The sequence below is a fragment of the Sapajus apella genome, unplaced genomic scaffold (assembly GCF_009761245.1).
Source record: "Sapajus apella isolate SASKATOON/1434 unplaced genomic scaffold, GSC_monkey_1.0 scaffold10, whole genome shotgun sequence".
In the NCBI taxonomy this organism is placed as follows: Eukaryota; Metazoa; Chordata; class Mammalia; order Primates; family Cebidae; genus Sapajus; species Sapajus apella.
Window position 1 is genome coordinate 8,850,290 of NW_022436950.1, and position 14,530 is coordinate 8,864,819.

General features: G+C 47.6%; 1 protein-coding gene across 3 annotated transcripts in view; it reads right to left on the reverse strand.

Moving 5' to 3' along the window:
- The window catches only part of ARMC9 (armadillo repeat containing 9), a 179,129-nt gene extending 167,362 nt beyond the window's left edge, over nucleotides 1-11,767 (reverse strand). Inside the window, exons 1-3 of one of the 3 annotated variants that reach the window (XM_032277937.1) lie at nucleotides 11,610-11,767; nucleotides 4,047-4,134; nucleotides 1,341-1,466 (exon numbers count right to left, since the gene is read on the reverse strand). In XM_032277937.1, coding sequence (XP_032133828.1) covers nucleotides 1,341-1,466; nucleotides 4,047-4,097 — 177 coding nt within the window. In that variant the 5' untranslated portion in view covers nucleotides 4,098-4,134; nucleotides 11,610-11,767. Of the gene's footprint in view, nucleotides 1-1,340; nucleotides 1,467-4,046; nucleotides 4,488-11,609 lie in introns of those variants that run through there. The other 2 variants (XM_032277939.1, XM_032277938.1) reach the window with 2 other exon arrangements.
- Nucleotides 11,768-14,530: the final 2,763 nt, after the last annotated feature.

The following is a 14,530-nucleotide window of genomic DNA, read 5'->3' on the forward strand; positions in this document are numbered from 1 at the left end:
CCATTGCACTCCAGCCTGGGTAACAAGAGCGAAACTCCGTCTCAAAAAAAAAAAAAAAAAAAAAAAATTAAATAATAAATAATAATAAAATCATCCAAAGGTGGAACATGCTGTCTCAGAAAATGGTAGTCTGACTCACTGGAAATATTCTAAGTGAACCGATTATTTTCCTGGCATATTACAAATGAGATTGAGACATCAAATAATGGTTAAATGACTTTTTCATTTTTTTGGAGACAGGGTCTCACCCTGTCTCTACAGCTGGAGTGCAGCAGTATGATCATGTTCAACACAGCCTTGATTTCCTGGGCTCCAGTGATTCCCCTAACTCAGTCACCTGAGTAGCTGGGACTACAGGTGCCTGCCACCATGCTTGGCCAATTTTTTATTTTTTATAGAAACAAGGTCTCGGCTGGGCACAGTGGCTCACGCCTGTAATCTCAGCACTTTGGGAGGCCAAGGCAGGTGGATCACTTGAGGTCAGGAGTTCGAGACAAGCCTGGCCAACATTGTGAAATGCAGTCTCTACTAAAAATACAAAAATTAGCCGGGTGCAGTGACTTCTGCCTGTAATCCCAGCTACTTGGGAGGCTGAGGCAGGAGCATCACTTGAACCCAGGAGGTGGAGATTGCGGATGGCCGAAATCACGCCACTGCACTCCATCCTGGGTGACAGAGTGAGACTCCATAAAAAACAAAAAAAAACGAGGTCCCACTATATCGCACAGGCTGGTCTTGAACTCCTGGGCTTATGCGCTCTTCCTGCCTCGGCCTCCCAAAGTGCTGGTATTATAGGAGTCAGCAACCGTGCCCAGCCAAGGACTTTTATCTAACCCTAAGAGGTCTGTATAACCTCTGTGCCCTTGCAACCCACTGGGATTCACAGAGCTGCTCAGACTTGCTTCCACAGGACCTGCCTTGTCAGTCTCACTCTTGCTCCCTGCTCTCTTCACCCGCCCCCAAATGCTCTGCAGGCAGGGGTTGGATTTTGTTTGTTCACTGCTGGATTCCCAGTGCCTGGAATTAACAACCTGAAACTCCTCACAGGGAGGCTACAATTGTCTCAGTTCCTAAACATCGCATGGTTTCTTCTTTTCCTTATTCCCAAGAAATGTATGTGAAAGATCCAAAAGAACAGAAATTATATGACCACACATTTCCTTGGGAGGGTACAGAGATTTCAAATGACATTGTTAGTTCATCTATAAACACTTGTGCAGTCTAAGGTAACTCTGAGCAGGTGCTCAAAAGCTATTCCAGCACTCTCCAATGGCAGCATTTTCCACAAGTTGGGAGCATCTTGAATTATCTACGGGGATGAAAAATAAGCAAAATGTTACCTGAATTGTCAATGATTTGGAGTCTCTGAAAGATCCGCCTACTGTTTTACATAATGGTTTTCCTTTTATTTTGCATTCTTTTGAAAATGTTTTCAGGGTGTCTTCAAATTCAGCAAAATCTAAATACTATAAAAAAATAAATAATTCAATTCAACAGCAAACAAACCAACAAATAATCCAATTAAAAAACAGGCATGTAATCCCAGCACTTTGGATGGCCAAGGCGGGCGGATCACAAGGTCAGGAGATCAAGGCCATCCGGGCCAATGTGGTGAAACCGCTCTCTACTAAAATACAAAAAAATTAGCTGGGTGTGGCGGCACACACCTGTAGTCACAGCTACTCAGGAGGCTGAGGCAGGAGAATTGCTTGAACCCAGGAGGTTGAGATTGCAGTGAGCCGAGATCGCGCCACTGCACTACAACCTGGGTGACAGTGCGAGACTCCATCTCAAAAAACAGGCAAAGGATCTGAACAGATTTTCTGCAAAGAAGACATTAAAAAGACAACAGATCTAAGAAAAGATGCTTAACATCACTGACAACCAGGGAAATGCAAATCAAAGCCACAGAGACATCATTATCGCACACCTGTCAAAATGACTATTACAAAAAAGACACAAGTAAAAAGTGCCGGCAAGGATGTGGACAAAAGGAAACACTTGTGCACTGTTGGTGAGATTATAAATTGGTACAGCCATTTTAGAAAACTGTATGGAAGTTCCTCAAAACAATAAAAATAGAACTACCATATGACTCAGCAATCTTTTTTCTGGGTATATGTAGAAAGGAAATAAAATCAGTATTTCAAAGAGATATCTGCATCTCCATGCTCACTGCAGCATTATTCATAATAGTCAAGACATGGAAACAATCTAAGTGTCTACCAATAGATGAACGGATAAACAAAAAGGGGTATAGGCCAGGTGGCATGGCTCATGCCTGTAATCCCAACACTTAGGGAGGCTGAGGTAGGAAGATCACTTGAGCCCAGGACTTCAAAACCAGCCTGGGCAACAAAGCGAGACCCCATCTCAAATAAATAAATAAATTTTTAATTTTTATTTTTTTTATTTTTTATTTTTTTTGAGATGGAGTTTCGCTCGTTACCCAGGCTGGAGTGCAATGGCGCAATCTCGGCTCACCGCAGCCTCCGCCTCCTGGGTTCAGGCAATTCTCCTGCCTCAGCCTCCTGAGTAGCTGGGATTACAGGCACGCGCCACCATGCCTGGCTAATTTTTTGTATTTTTAGTAGAGACGGGGTTTCACCATGTTGACCAGGATGGTCTCGATCTCTTGACCTCGTGATCCACCCGCCTCAGCCTCCCAAAGGGCTGGGATTACAGGTGTGAGCCACCGTGCCCGGCTATAAATAAATTTTTTAAAGGAAAATGTGGCATATAAGTAGGGTGCAGTGGCTCATGCCTACAATCCAGAACTTTGGGAGGCTGAGGCAGGAGGACCGCTTGAAGCCAAGAGCTCAAGACCAGCCTAGACAACAGAGTAAGATCCTATCTCTACAAAAAATAAAATAAAACTTAGCTGAGCCTGTAGTCTCTGCTACCAGGGAGGCTGAGGCAGGCAGCTTGCTTGAGCCCAGGAGTTCAGGGCTCCAGTGAACCATGATCACACTACTGCACTCCAGCCTAAATGACAGAACAAGACCTTGTCTCTAAAAAATTTATTTTTTCTTTTAGACGGAGTCTTGCTCTACTGCCAGGCTAAAGTGCAGTGGTGAGATCTCGGCTCACTGCAACCTCCGCCTCCCAGATTCAAGTGATTCTCGTGTCTCAGCCTCCCAAGTAGCTGGGACTACAAGCACGTGCCACCAGGCCTGGCTTTTTTTTTTTTTTTTTTTTTTTTTTTTAGAAAAAATGGGGTTTTGCAATGTTTGCTAGGATGGTCTTGATCTCCTGACCTGGTGATCTGCCTGCCTTGGCTTCCCAAAGTGCTGGGATTACAGGCATGAGCTACTGGGCCCAACCTAAAAATTTTTTTTAATTTACATTTTTTAAAAAAATAATGTATTCGCCATCACACCACCAAATTCCAAATCTGCACTTTCATGATGGGTGCCTCATCCTTGCTCCAGGCCCATGGCTCTCAAAGCCTGCAGATGGTTACACAGTTAAGCAGCAGCAAGCAGCAACCATTTCTAGCAGCACTAGAAAGCTTACGGCCTGGGCCCTGCTTGTCAAAGCTTTTAGTGTAGGAAACCTAGGCCATTACCAGACAATGAGCTAAAATGATGCAGCCACTCACTGAAATACTCTACTGTATTCAAATATCTAGGGCAGATCACAGGCCGATGTTCACACTATATTATTGCTGGCAGATAAAAGGCAAGCCACAGAGCAATGTATCATCCCATTTAGTAAAACAAACTACAGACATGTGAATATATTTTTACTATTCATAGAAAAAAGTCTGAGAAGGAAATTTCCTTTTTATACTTCCGTAGTGCTTAAATCTTTTACCATGGGCATGTACTGTTTTTATAACTTTCTTTAAAGGGACTTTTTAAGTGGCATTAAGATTTGTTTATAAAACAAATGTAAATACATGGAATATTATATAATAGAAAATAGATAAACAGCTCCAATAAACAGAAGAAACACTACAAGGCACTAAATAGTTTGTTGTATTTTAAAACACAAGTTTTCAAGATCTGTTTCTCTGTGACCTCTGTTTTGTATAATATACCTACCTCTTTCACTAGTCCAAGTAATTCGGATTCATGAGCCAGAACGTCCCCCATATTGAACTGTTACTGGTAATTAATTCAGCAAAAATCTCTAGAAGGCAAAAATACAAGACAAGAACTTTCATTTCAACCACCTGTGAAATCACAAAAAGGTGGTTGCGGTGAGCAGAATAATGGCCCCCAAAGACATCCACGCACTAATCCCCAGAACCTGTGAATACGTGAGGCTACATGGCAAGGCAGAATTAAGGCACAGATGGAATTAAGGTTGCTTATCAGCTGACCTTTAAATGGGGAGATGATCCATGGATTATCCAGGAAGTCACCGCGGGGGTGGGGGGAGGCAGAGGGTGACAGATGGGAACAAGAGGGTCAGTGTCAACATAATGAGGTATGAGAAAGACTCAACTGCCATTGCAGGCTTTAAAGGGGGGAAAGTGGCTGGGTGCAGTGGCTCACACCTGTAATCCCAGCACTTTGGGAGGCCGAGGTAGGTGGATCACAAGGTCAGGAGTTCAAGATCAGCCTGGCCAAGATGGTGAAACCCCGTTTCTACTAAAAACACACACAAAAAAGTTAGCAGGGCGTGGTGGTGGGCACCTGTAATCCCAGCTACTCAGGAGGCTTAGGCAGAGAACTGCTTGAACCTGGGAGGCAGACGTTGCAGTGAGCCAAGTTCACACCACTGCACTCCAGCCTGGGCGACAAAGTGAGACTCTATCTCATAAATAAATAAATAAATAAAGGTGGGGAAGTGCCATAAGCCAAGGAGGGTAGGTAGCCTCTAGAAGCTGCATAAAGCAAGGAACAGATCCTCCCAGAGCATCCAGAAACGATGAAGCCCTGCCGACGCCTTGATTTTAGCTCAGTGGACCCATTTCGGACTTCTGATCTCCAGAACCATAAGACAGTAAATCTGTGTTGCTTTCCACCACTAAGTTTATGGTCATTTGTTCAGCAGCGCTAGGAAATACAATAGCTAAAGTCAAAAGAAACTCTTCCTACTCTTTCTGCCAGCCCTCCCCCAAGGTCTACCCAAAGCAGCCATTCCCTGTGACCCACACCCCCAAGCTCTTAGCCCAAACCAGTTGCCAGTAACCCCAGAGGAGTTAGAAAGTCTGGGCTTTAATACTAACCATGCCATTCTCTGGCGCCTGATCTGGGGCAAATCACTGAAATGCAGAGCCTTTTTTCATCTATAAAATTCAGAATGTATCAGAACTCTTCTAATTTTTTTCTGAGACAGGATCTCACTCTGTTGCCCAGGCTAGAGTGCAATGGTGGGGTCATAGCTCACTGCAGGCTGGAACTCCTGGGTTCACGCAATCCTCCCTCCTCAGCTTCCCCAGTAGCTAGGACTACAGGTGCACACCATCATGCCCAGGTAATTTTTTTTTTTTTTTTTTTTTTTTTTTAGTAGAGACAAGATCTTACTAAATTACCCAAACTCCCAAGTAATGCAATCCTCCCACCCTGGCCTCCCAAAGTGCTGGGATTATAGGCATGAGCCACCACACTCAGTCGGATCTCTTCTGAGTCTATAACCTGACATTTTTCTGCCATTGCCTCCCCATCCCCTCTCTCTCCGCTTCAACCCAATTTCTACACTTTTAACGAGTGAGCACTGCCCGCCTGCTTGGGACCCTCCTGTGGTTCCTCCCCCACCACCCTCCAGATGAAGGCCAGATTCCTTCGGCCCAACTCCCAAAGCCCTAGGCAACTTGGCTCTGACACACTCCCATTTGTTCTGTAAATGTGAGCCACACTGGCCACTATGTGGCTCCTGAGGACACCCACTGAACACCCAAAGCATATGCCTGCCCTTGTGAGCTCTGGCTCACTGCCCTGCCTTCAGATACTCACATCTCATTCAGGTCTCTGCTTAACCATCACCTCCTCAGAGCTTTTTGCCCTGACCACCCTTTTAAGAGGCCATCACTTCTCAGCGCTTTGTGCTGTTTGATTTTTCTCAACAGCACCAACCACTACCTGACAGGTGTTCCCCTGGCATCCCCAGTGCCTAGACCAGTGCCTGGCACACAGCATGTGCTCAAAAACACTGATGGAGTTAACTAAGTCCAGACAGAAAGAAAACAGCAAATGGAAAGGGACATAACCTGGAGGAGACGGGCATGGGGTTATTTTAGATAGAGTGGTTGACGGCCTCAGTGGGAATGTGACATTTCAGCAAAGATTAAGCACTTGGACCTGGGGAACAGGGCTTTGCTGATGCACAGGCCTCAGGCCGAAGAGCTCTGCGGCAGTGGGGTATTGGGATGTAGCTAGAGGTGAGTGAGGCAGAGAGTGGCAGGCAACAGGGGGCCGAGGCCAGGTCAGGTGGGCCTTGCACAGTTGGTAAGTGGCTTGAACATTAGGCTGAGTACAGGAGGCTCAGGGAGCATATGGAGGAGGGGACTGATACCACCTGATATCCCTTTTTTTTTTTTTTTTTTTCATGAGACAGTGTCATCCTCTGTTGCCCAGGTTAGAGTGCAGTGGCATGATCATAGCTCACTGCAGCCTTAAACTCCTGGGCTCAAGCAACCCTCCCACCTCAGCCTCCTGAGTAGCTGGGCCTACAGAAGTGTGCCATTATGCCCCACTAATTTGTTTTGTGGTTTTTTCATTTGTTTGTTTTTTGGTGGGTTTTTTTGTTTTATTTAGAGACAGGGTTTCACCATTGCCCAGGCTGGTCTTGAGCTCCTGGGCTCAATCCCCGCTCCTCTGCCTCCCAAAAAAAAAAAGTGCTAGGATGACAGGAGTGAGCCACTGATGTCTGCCCAGCCACTTATGTCCAATTTTTTTTTTTTTTGAGATGGGAGTTGCTCTGTTGCCCAGACTAGAGTGCAGTGACGTGATCTTGACTTACTGCAACCTCCACCTCCCTGGTTCAAGCAATTCTCCTGCCTCAACATCCTGAGTAGCTGAGACTACAGGCATGCATGACCATGCTCAGCTAATTTTTGTATTTTTAGCAGAGACAGAAGTTCACCACGTGGGCCAGGATAGTCTTGACCTCTTAATCTCATGATCCGCCCACCTTGGCCTCCCAGAGTGCTGGGATTACAGGCATGAGCCACCGTGCCCAGCCTGATGTCCATTTTTTAACAAGCATGTAGCCTGCTCTACAGAGAAAACTGGCAGGGAGTGGGAAGAGGGAGATGAGTATTGCTCAGGCCATGTCAGCCAGGAGCCGCATTTGGATAAGCGAGAGGGGCCATGAGTGTTGTGAGTCCAGATGGAAAAGGCAGAAGAGGCACAATCGGCAGACAGGTTGGCTGTGGGACATGAGGGGAAGAAGGGAAGGAAGAACCCTGGGGTCTGAGCAGCTGTTTGAATAATATGCCATTTGCTGAGTCAATGAAAATCTGAGGGACTGTTTTGAGGTCAAACCAAGAGCTGTGTTTTAGCTGTAAGTCTGAGCTGCCTGTTAGACACTCCCGTGGAGGTTCTGAAATGGTCAGTGGATATTGTAAGAATTAAAGAAAGAGGAGAGAAACACGAAGGATGGCTCAACAGTCAACAGGTTTATTTCACATCTGCGAGGGACTTCCAACCAAGTTAGGTCAGAAGCTGTATTCTCGGGCCGGGCGCAAAGGCTCAAGCCTGTAATCCCAGCACTGTGGGAGGCCGAGGCGGGTGGATCACGAGGTCAAGAGATCGAGACCATCCTGGTCAACATGGTGAAACCCCGTCTCTACTAATAATACAAAAAATTAGCTGGGCATGGTGGCGCGTGCCTGTAGTCCCGGCTACTCGGGAAGCTGAGGCAGGAGAATTGCCTGAACCCGGTAGGTGGAGGTTGCGATGAGCCGAGATCGCGCCATTGCACTCCAGCCTGGGTAACAAGAGCGAAACTCCGTCTCAAAGAAAAACCTATGTATGGGTGAAAAAAAAAAAAAAGAAGCTGTATTCTCTTACAGACTAAGAGTTTTTAAAGATTGGCTGGGCATGGTGGCTCACGCCTGTAATCCCAACACTTTGGGAAGCCGAGGTGAGTGGATCACCTGAGGTTGGGAGTTCAAGACCAGCCTAACCAACATGAAGAATCCCATCTCTACTAAAAATACAAAATTAGCCAGGCTTGGTGGTGCATGTCTGTAATCCCAGCTACTCGGGAGGCTGAGGCAGGAGACCTGCTTGAATCTGGGAGGCAGAGGTTGCAGTGGGCCAAGATCATGCCATTGCACTCCAGCCTGGGCAACAAAAGTGAAATTCTGTCTTTAAAAAAAAAAGGGTTTTAAGAATTTAGGGTGGGAGAGTTTATCAGAGGCTTGGACTGCTTCTGTGTCTCTTTGTTGTGCTTATCTGGGAGGGAGAGGTGTGTGTCTGTTCCCATACATCTTTCTGCAGCTGCAGGCATACTCCCCGTCTGCTTTTAGCTACCCTATCTTAGTGCACCTGAAGGGAAAGGAATGTTCTTACTAAGGCCCACTGTTTTACTGAGGCCCATTGTTTGAGGGTGAAGTTTGGCAGTTACCCAAGAAATAAACCTGTTGACTGTCAAACCACCCTTCCTGTTTCTCTCCTCTTTCTTTAATTCTTACAGATATATGAGCCTGGAGTTTAAGGGAGAAGCAGGAACACCATACAGAGGGATGGCAGAGAATATGGGTGCTGAACAAAGGCACAGATTTAGTGATTAGAAGTGAAACAGGCTAGGTGCAGTGGCTTACACTTGTAATCCTAGCACTTTGGGACACTGAGGCAGGCAGATCGCTTGAGCTCATGAATTTGAGACCAGCCTAGGCAACACAGTGAAACCCCATCTCTATAAGAAATTTAAAAATTAGCCAGGCATGGTGGCGCATGCCTGTAATCCCAGCTGCCTGCGGCAGCCAGCATACTGCTGGAAGCTCCAAGGGAACTGGGGAGACTTGCCCTGGGAAGTGGCTGCCTCAGGGAGGGCTGGCAATGGGTACAGTACCTGCCATGTACTTTGAAGGAGTGGGTAGTGATCTGGAAGCAGCAATGAGGAACAGGGAGGAAACTCCCCACACACCACCCCAGGCCTGGCAGATGCATAAGGGGAGAGAAGAAAGGCAGCTGCTGTTTGAGGACACCCACCTCTCCAGCCTTTTTCTGCACCCACGCCTCGAATCCATCCACCTTCCCCCCACCTTATCCTTCTCCTTGCTCCCTTACACCAACTCCCCACATTGGACCCTGCTAGCAGCAAAATCCTGGCCATTCCAAAGAGCTCTTTCACAATCCTAAGCCTGTGGTTGATGTATGCCCTGTCCCCCATGAAAACATGACTCATCATTCTAAGTGAGGCCAGACTTAACCTCCTTCAAGATGTCTTCTATGAACCACCCCTCCTTCCTTCCCTACCAAGGCTTTTGTCTTTTTCTTTTTTTCTTTTTTTGAGACGGAGTTTAGCTCTCTTGTCCAGGCTGAAGTGCAGTAGTAAGGTCTCAGCTCACTGCAACCTCCGCCTACCAGGTTCAAGTGATTCTCCAGCCTTAGCCTTCCAAGTAGCTGGGATTGCAGGCTTGTGCCATCACGTTGGGCTAATTTTTGTATTATTTTAGTAGTGACAGGGTTTCACCACGTTGGCCAGGCTGTTCTTGAACTTCTAACCTCAGATGATCTGCCCACCCAAAGTGCTAGCATTACAGGCGTGAGCCACTGCACCTGGCATGCCTTTTTTTTGAGATGGAATCTCGCTGTCACCAGGTTGGAGTGCAGTGGCCCGATCTCAGCTCATTGCAACCTCCGCCTCCAGGTTTAAGTGATTCTCCTGCCTCAGCTTCCCAAGTAGCTGGGACTACAGGCACGTGCTACCATGCCTGGCTAATTTTTGTATTTTTAGTAGAGATGGGGTTTCACCCTGTTGGCCAGGATGGTCTCGATCCCTTGACTTCGTGATCCTCCTGCCTCGGCCTCCCAAAGTGCTGGGATCATAGGCATGAGCCACCATGCCCAGCCTAGTACATCTTATAACCCTGTTCACAAAGACAGGGAGCTGTATTTAACTTTCATATCCCCAGAACCTAACAGAGTGCCTCATAAGCAAGATAGGCACCCAAGACATTTGATGAACAAATGAAGTCCAAGCTGAGGACGGCATTTTAAAGGTCCTGGAACAAGAAAAGTGAGTTTTTGTGAATTAGGGCTGCTTCCAACCTCAAGGCCTTGGCACATATTACTCTCTCCGCCTAGAACGCTTCTCCCTTCCTTCACCTGGTTAGCCACTGTGCCTAACAAACATCACCTCCTTAGAGTAACCCTCTGTAAGCTGACTGGGTGCTGCTGGGTAACCTACTACTCGGACATTCTTAGAAATCACAGAATTCGCTGGGTGCGGTGGCTCACACCTGTAATCCAACACTTTGGGAGGCCAAGGCAGGCAGATCACCTGAGATCAGGAGTTCGAGACGAGCCTGACTAACATAGTGAAACCCCATCTCTACTAAAAACACAAAAATTAGCCAGGCATGGTGGCATGCACCTATAATCCCAGCTACTAGGGAGGCTGGGGCAAGAGAATCACTTGAACCCAGGAGGCGGAGATTGCAGTGAACCGACATTGCACCACTGCACTCTAGCCTGGGCAACAGAGTGAAGACTCCGTCTCAAAAAAAAAAAAAAAAGAAAGAAAGAAAAAAAGAAAAGAAAAAAAAGGAAATTACAGAATTTTCTCTAAACATAATAGGTATCATTTATTGAGGGTAAATTGTACGCCAAGCAATGTGCAAAGTAAACCTGAGAGGTGAATACAGTTTATAGTTTCCCATTCCAGATGAGGCAATTTGAAGCTCAGGAAGTCTAATGCACTCTCAGTAGCCACAGTTAGTAAGTGACTAAGTGGCTGATATGAACTACTACACAGTATTTCCCCAAAGTCTGGACCACCTAAATCAGAATCAGCTGGGAGCCTTGTGCAAATGAAAATCCCTGCCTCCACCCTGGTCTTACTGAACACCATGGCAGGCACCATGCCCAGAAATGTGCCTTTTAAACAAGCTCCCTGGGTGACTTTTACACACTCTCAAGTTTGAGAACCACTGCTCTCCTTTATGCAGAAACTAAGAAAAACTTTTCCAGTCACACTTGGGGATTGCAGTGGCAGCTTTTGAACTTCTATTTAAGAAAGATTTAAGGCCTACAAACGAGTGGGATGATGGGATTTGTATGGAAGCGAAATCTGCATAGCACGCACCCCGTTTTTCCTTAGATTCGGTGAAGTCTGGACTTCACCTGGGTACCTGGCGGACCGGGCTAGCAGATGGAGATTATGAGGGGGATCTAAGCCCCGGGGAACCGGCTCGGGCCGTCACCACCAGCTGGACGGCTTGGGAGACCCCCTCCAAGTCTGGCCCACTACAGCAAAGATCAGGGACTACTTGCGGGAAGCAGCTGGGCCTGTCCTTGGGATGTACAGCTCTTGCCGGAGAAAGATCCCTGGATCCCAGGCGAGACGTGGCGGCGGAGCGGGCGGGTGGAGGTTTTCCTCAGAACGACAGGTCAGCAGAGCCTCGGTCCCCCAGCCCCACCGCTGCTCCTCCCAGCACGAGGACGGCGGGCTAAGGGTGGTCCGGCTGCATCCGGGGATGCGCTTACCTGCTGCTTCGGCGCGGACACTTGCGTTCTCCCCGCGGGGCCGCCACCTCTGCAGCCGTCACCCGGGCAACCGCCGCCGCCACCGCCAGCCTGGCGTCACGTGAGGCGGTGCAGCCAATCGCGTGGGGCGCGGCCGGCGCGGAGCAGCCTGGGAGGGAAGGCGGCGACCCCGAAACTTCCTGGCGGCGGAAGTGAGGGTCCACAACCCAGCGGGGGCGGTGCGCATGGGCTGTCCGCGTCTTACGCTGTCGGCTCCACCACTTTCGTTCGTTCGTTCTTTCATTTGTTCATTTTCCCTTCGTTATGCCAGGCCCTGTGCGGGCTCTGTGAATGAGCCAGAGGAGCAGGCTCACCCCTCGCCTCAAGGAGTTCGTGGTCCCTTACAGAACACAAACTACTATGGTGTGGTGTCCGTAGGAAAAGACTCAGGCGTGGTTATTCCCATCTTACAGGAGGGACCTGGGGCCACCTTAGAACGAAAAGTGACGCCCAAGATGTGCATTAAAGCTCCAGGCACCAGGGTCCCGCCGCAATGCAGCAGTTTCCAGGGATTTCAGAGAAACTGTGTTTTCCGTGTGAAATGTGAGTTTTTAAAAATAAATCAGGAGCGCACGTCTTCCCTCTCTTTGCACCTGATGCTTTTCAACTGAAGTTCATCAGCACTGAATGAGCATGCTAGTCGCCCAACTTTGTGCTGGAGGGTGAGGAGGTGGCCATGGATAGAAAATCCCTCCCCTCCAGGCTTTGAGGCTCGGTGGGAGTCTCCGTGGCCACCTCAGTGTTTCCACCTCCATGCTTCCAAGAAGGAAGGTAGCCAAGGAGGCTACCAAGGCCGGAGACAGGGATTGGAGCACAGAGAACGTAGCTCAGCTCGCCTTTGAAGAAGCCCTAGGATGGGCTGTGGCCACCACCTTCCCAGTCCCCAACCCTGCCAGTGGATTGTCTTCCAAAAGAAAAAACGCTGTGAAATCCCATCTCTACTAAAAATTACAAAATTGGCTGCAACCTCCACCTCCTGGGTTCAAACGATTCTCTTGCCTCAGCCTCCAGAGAAGCTGGCATTACAGGCACGTGCCACCATGCCCAGCTAGTTTTTGTATTTTTAGTAGAGATGGGGTTTCACCATGTTGGTCAGGCTGGTCTCAAAGTCCTGACCTCTGTGATCTGCTCGCCTCAGCCTCCCAAAGTGCTAGGATTGCAGGTGTGGGCCACCATGCCCAGCCTAATTATATATTTTTCTTATTATTTCACAATGTCATATCAACTAAAAGTGGCCTCAACAATGGGGGTGGTGGTTCATTTTCTTATAAATAGAGAGGTAGCTAGCTTCTTAAGTTGTCAAGGACCTGGGTCGGTTTCTGAATTCACAGGTATCGTCCCTGTGACTAGGAGTGATATGGAACAGATAGATATGGTTTGATACAGTTTAATTAAATGGCTATAATTTTTTTTCTTTTATTTATTTTTTTATTCTTTTACTTTTTAAGATGGGGTTTCACCATGTTGGCCAGGCTGGTCTTGAACTCCTGACCTCAGGTCATCCACCCACCTCAGCCTCCCAAAGTGCTAGGATTACAGGCGTGAACCACCGTGCCTGGCAAACTGCTGTAATTTCTTAGCTATAGTTGATTTGAAGACTTTCTTGGAATCCTGAACACTTGCATAATGCAAATATTAAGGTGGAAAAATTCTCAATCTGAGTCTATTCATCATATTTGATGTGTTCTGGTGGGAGAAAAAGGATACTTTTGTCACAGCAGGCAAAACTGCTTACGTCCGAAGCTTTATCCGGGCAGTCCCTAGGTTGGCGCTGCTGTGTATGTTCCACGAGTTCAGAGCAATACACTGAACCAGTTGCCTCAACCTCCCCGTTCTTAGGACCTGCCAAAGCATCCCATTGCCCCAAGTGTTCCTGTTCGACCACTCTGGTTTTCCCAGAATGGGACACATAGGCCAGTGGGCCCAAGATGACTTTCTAAATTGTTTAATTATGAAAATTTCAAACATACGCAAAAGTAGAGGAGAGTTTAGTACTCGCCGCATACTCTTCACTCAGATTCTAGGATTATAAAGACGCTACTGCTGGGAAAAACTTGACCTCAGATTAAATCTTTGGAATATGCAGAACACTTCAGCCAACATCTTCAGTCTTGCATTGGACATCGAAGGGACTGGCGGAGCTCTGTGCTCCGGCGGGGGACACAGCTAATCTTCTGCAGCCTAGAGCCCTCTGTGGGCCCCAGCCCTGAGCACTGTAGGGCAGGAGGTCACACTCCTCTCTGGCCTGCTACACACAGCTCATGAATGCATTCACCTTTGCCGCTGTAGCAGGCATCTTCCTGCCCACTGTCTTTGTTGAAAATTGCTGAGACTGGCCAGGTGTGGTGGCTCACGCCTGTAATCCTAGCACTTTGGGAGGCTGAGGTGGGCGGATCACCTGATGTGAGGAGTTCGAGACCAGTCTGACTAATGTAGTGAAGCCCTGTCTCTACTAAAAATACAAAAAATTAGCCAGGTGTGGTGACGCGCACCTGTAATCCCAGCTACTTGGGAGGCTGAGACAGGAGAATTGCTTGAACCCGGGAGGCAGAGGTTGCAGTGAGTCGAGATTGCGCCATTGCACTCCAGCTTGAGCAACAAAAGGGAAATTCCATCAGAAAGAAAAAAAGAAAGAAAGAGAGAGGGAGGGAAAGAAGGGAGGGAGGGAGGAAGGGAAGGAGGGAAAGAGAAAGAAGAGAGAAAAGAAGGGAGGGAGGGAAGGAAAGAGAGAAGAGAGAGAAGGAAAAGAAAAAGAAGAAAGGAAAGAAAGAAGAAAAAAAAGAAAAAGAAGAAAGAAAAAAAGAACTGAGACCACAAGCAAAGGGAGAGAGCTGGTAAATGCTGCTTTCTTTTTTTTTTTTTTTTTTTTTTTTTTTTTTTGG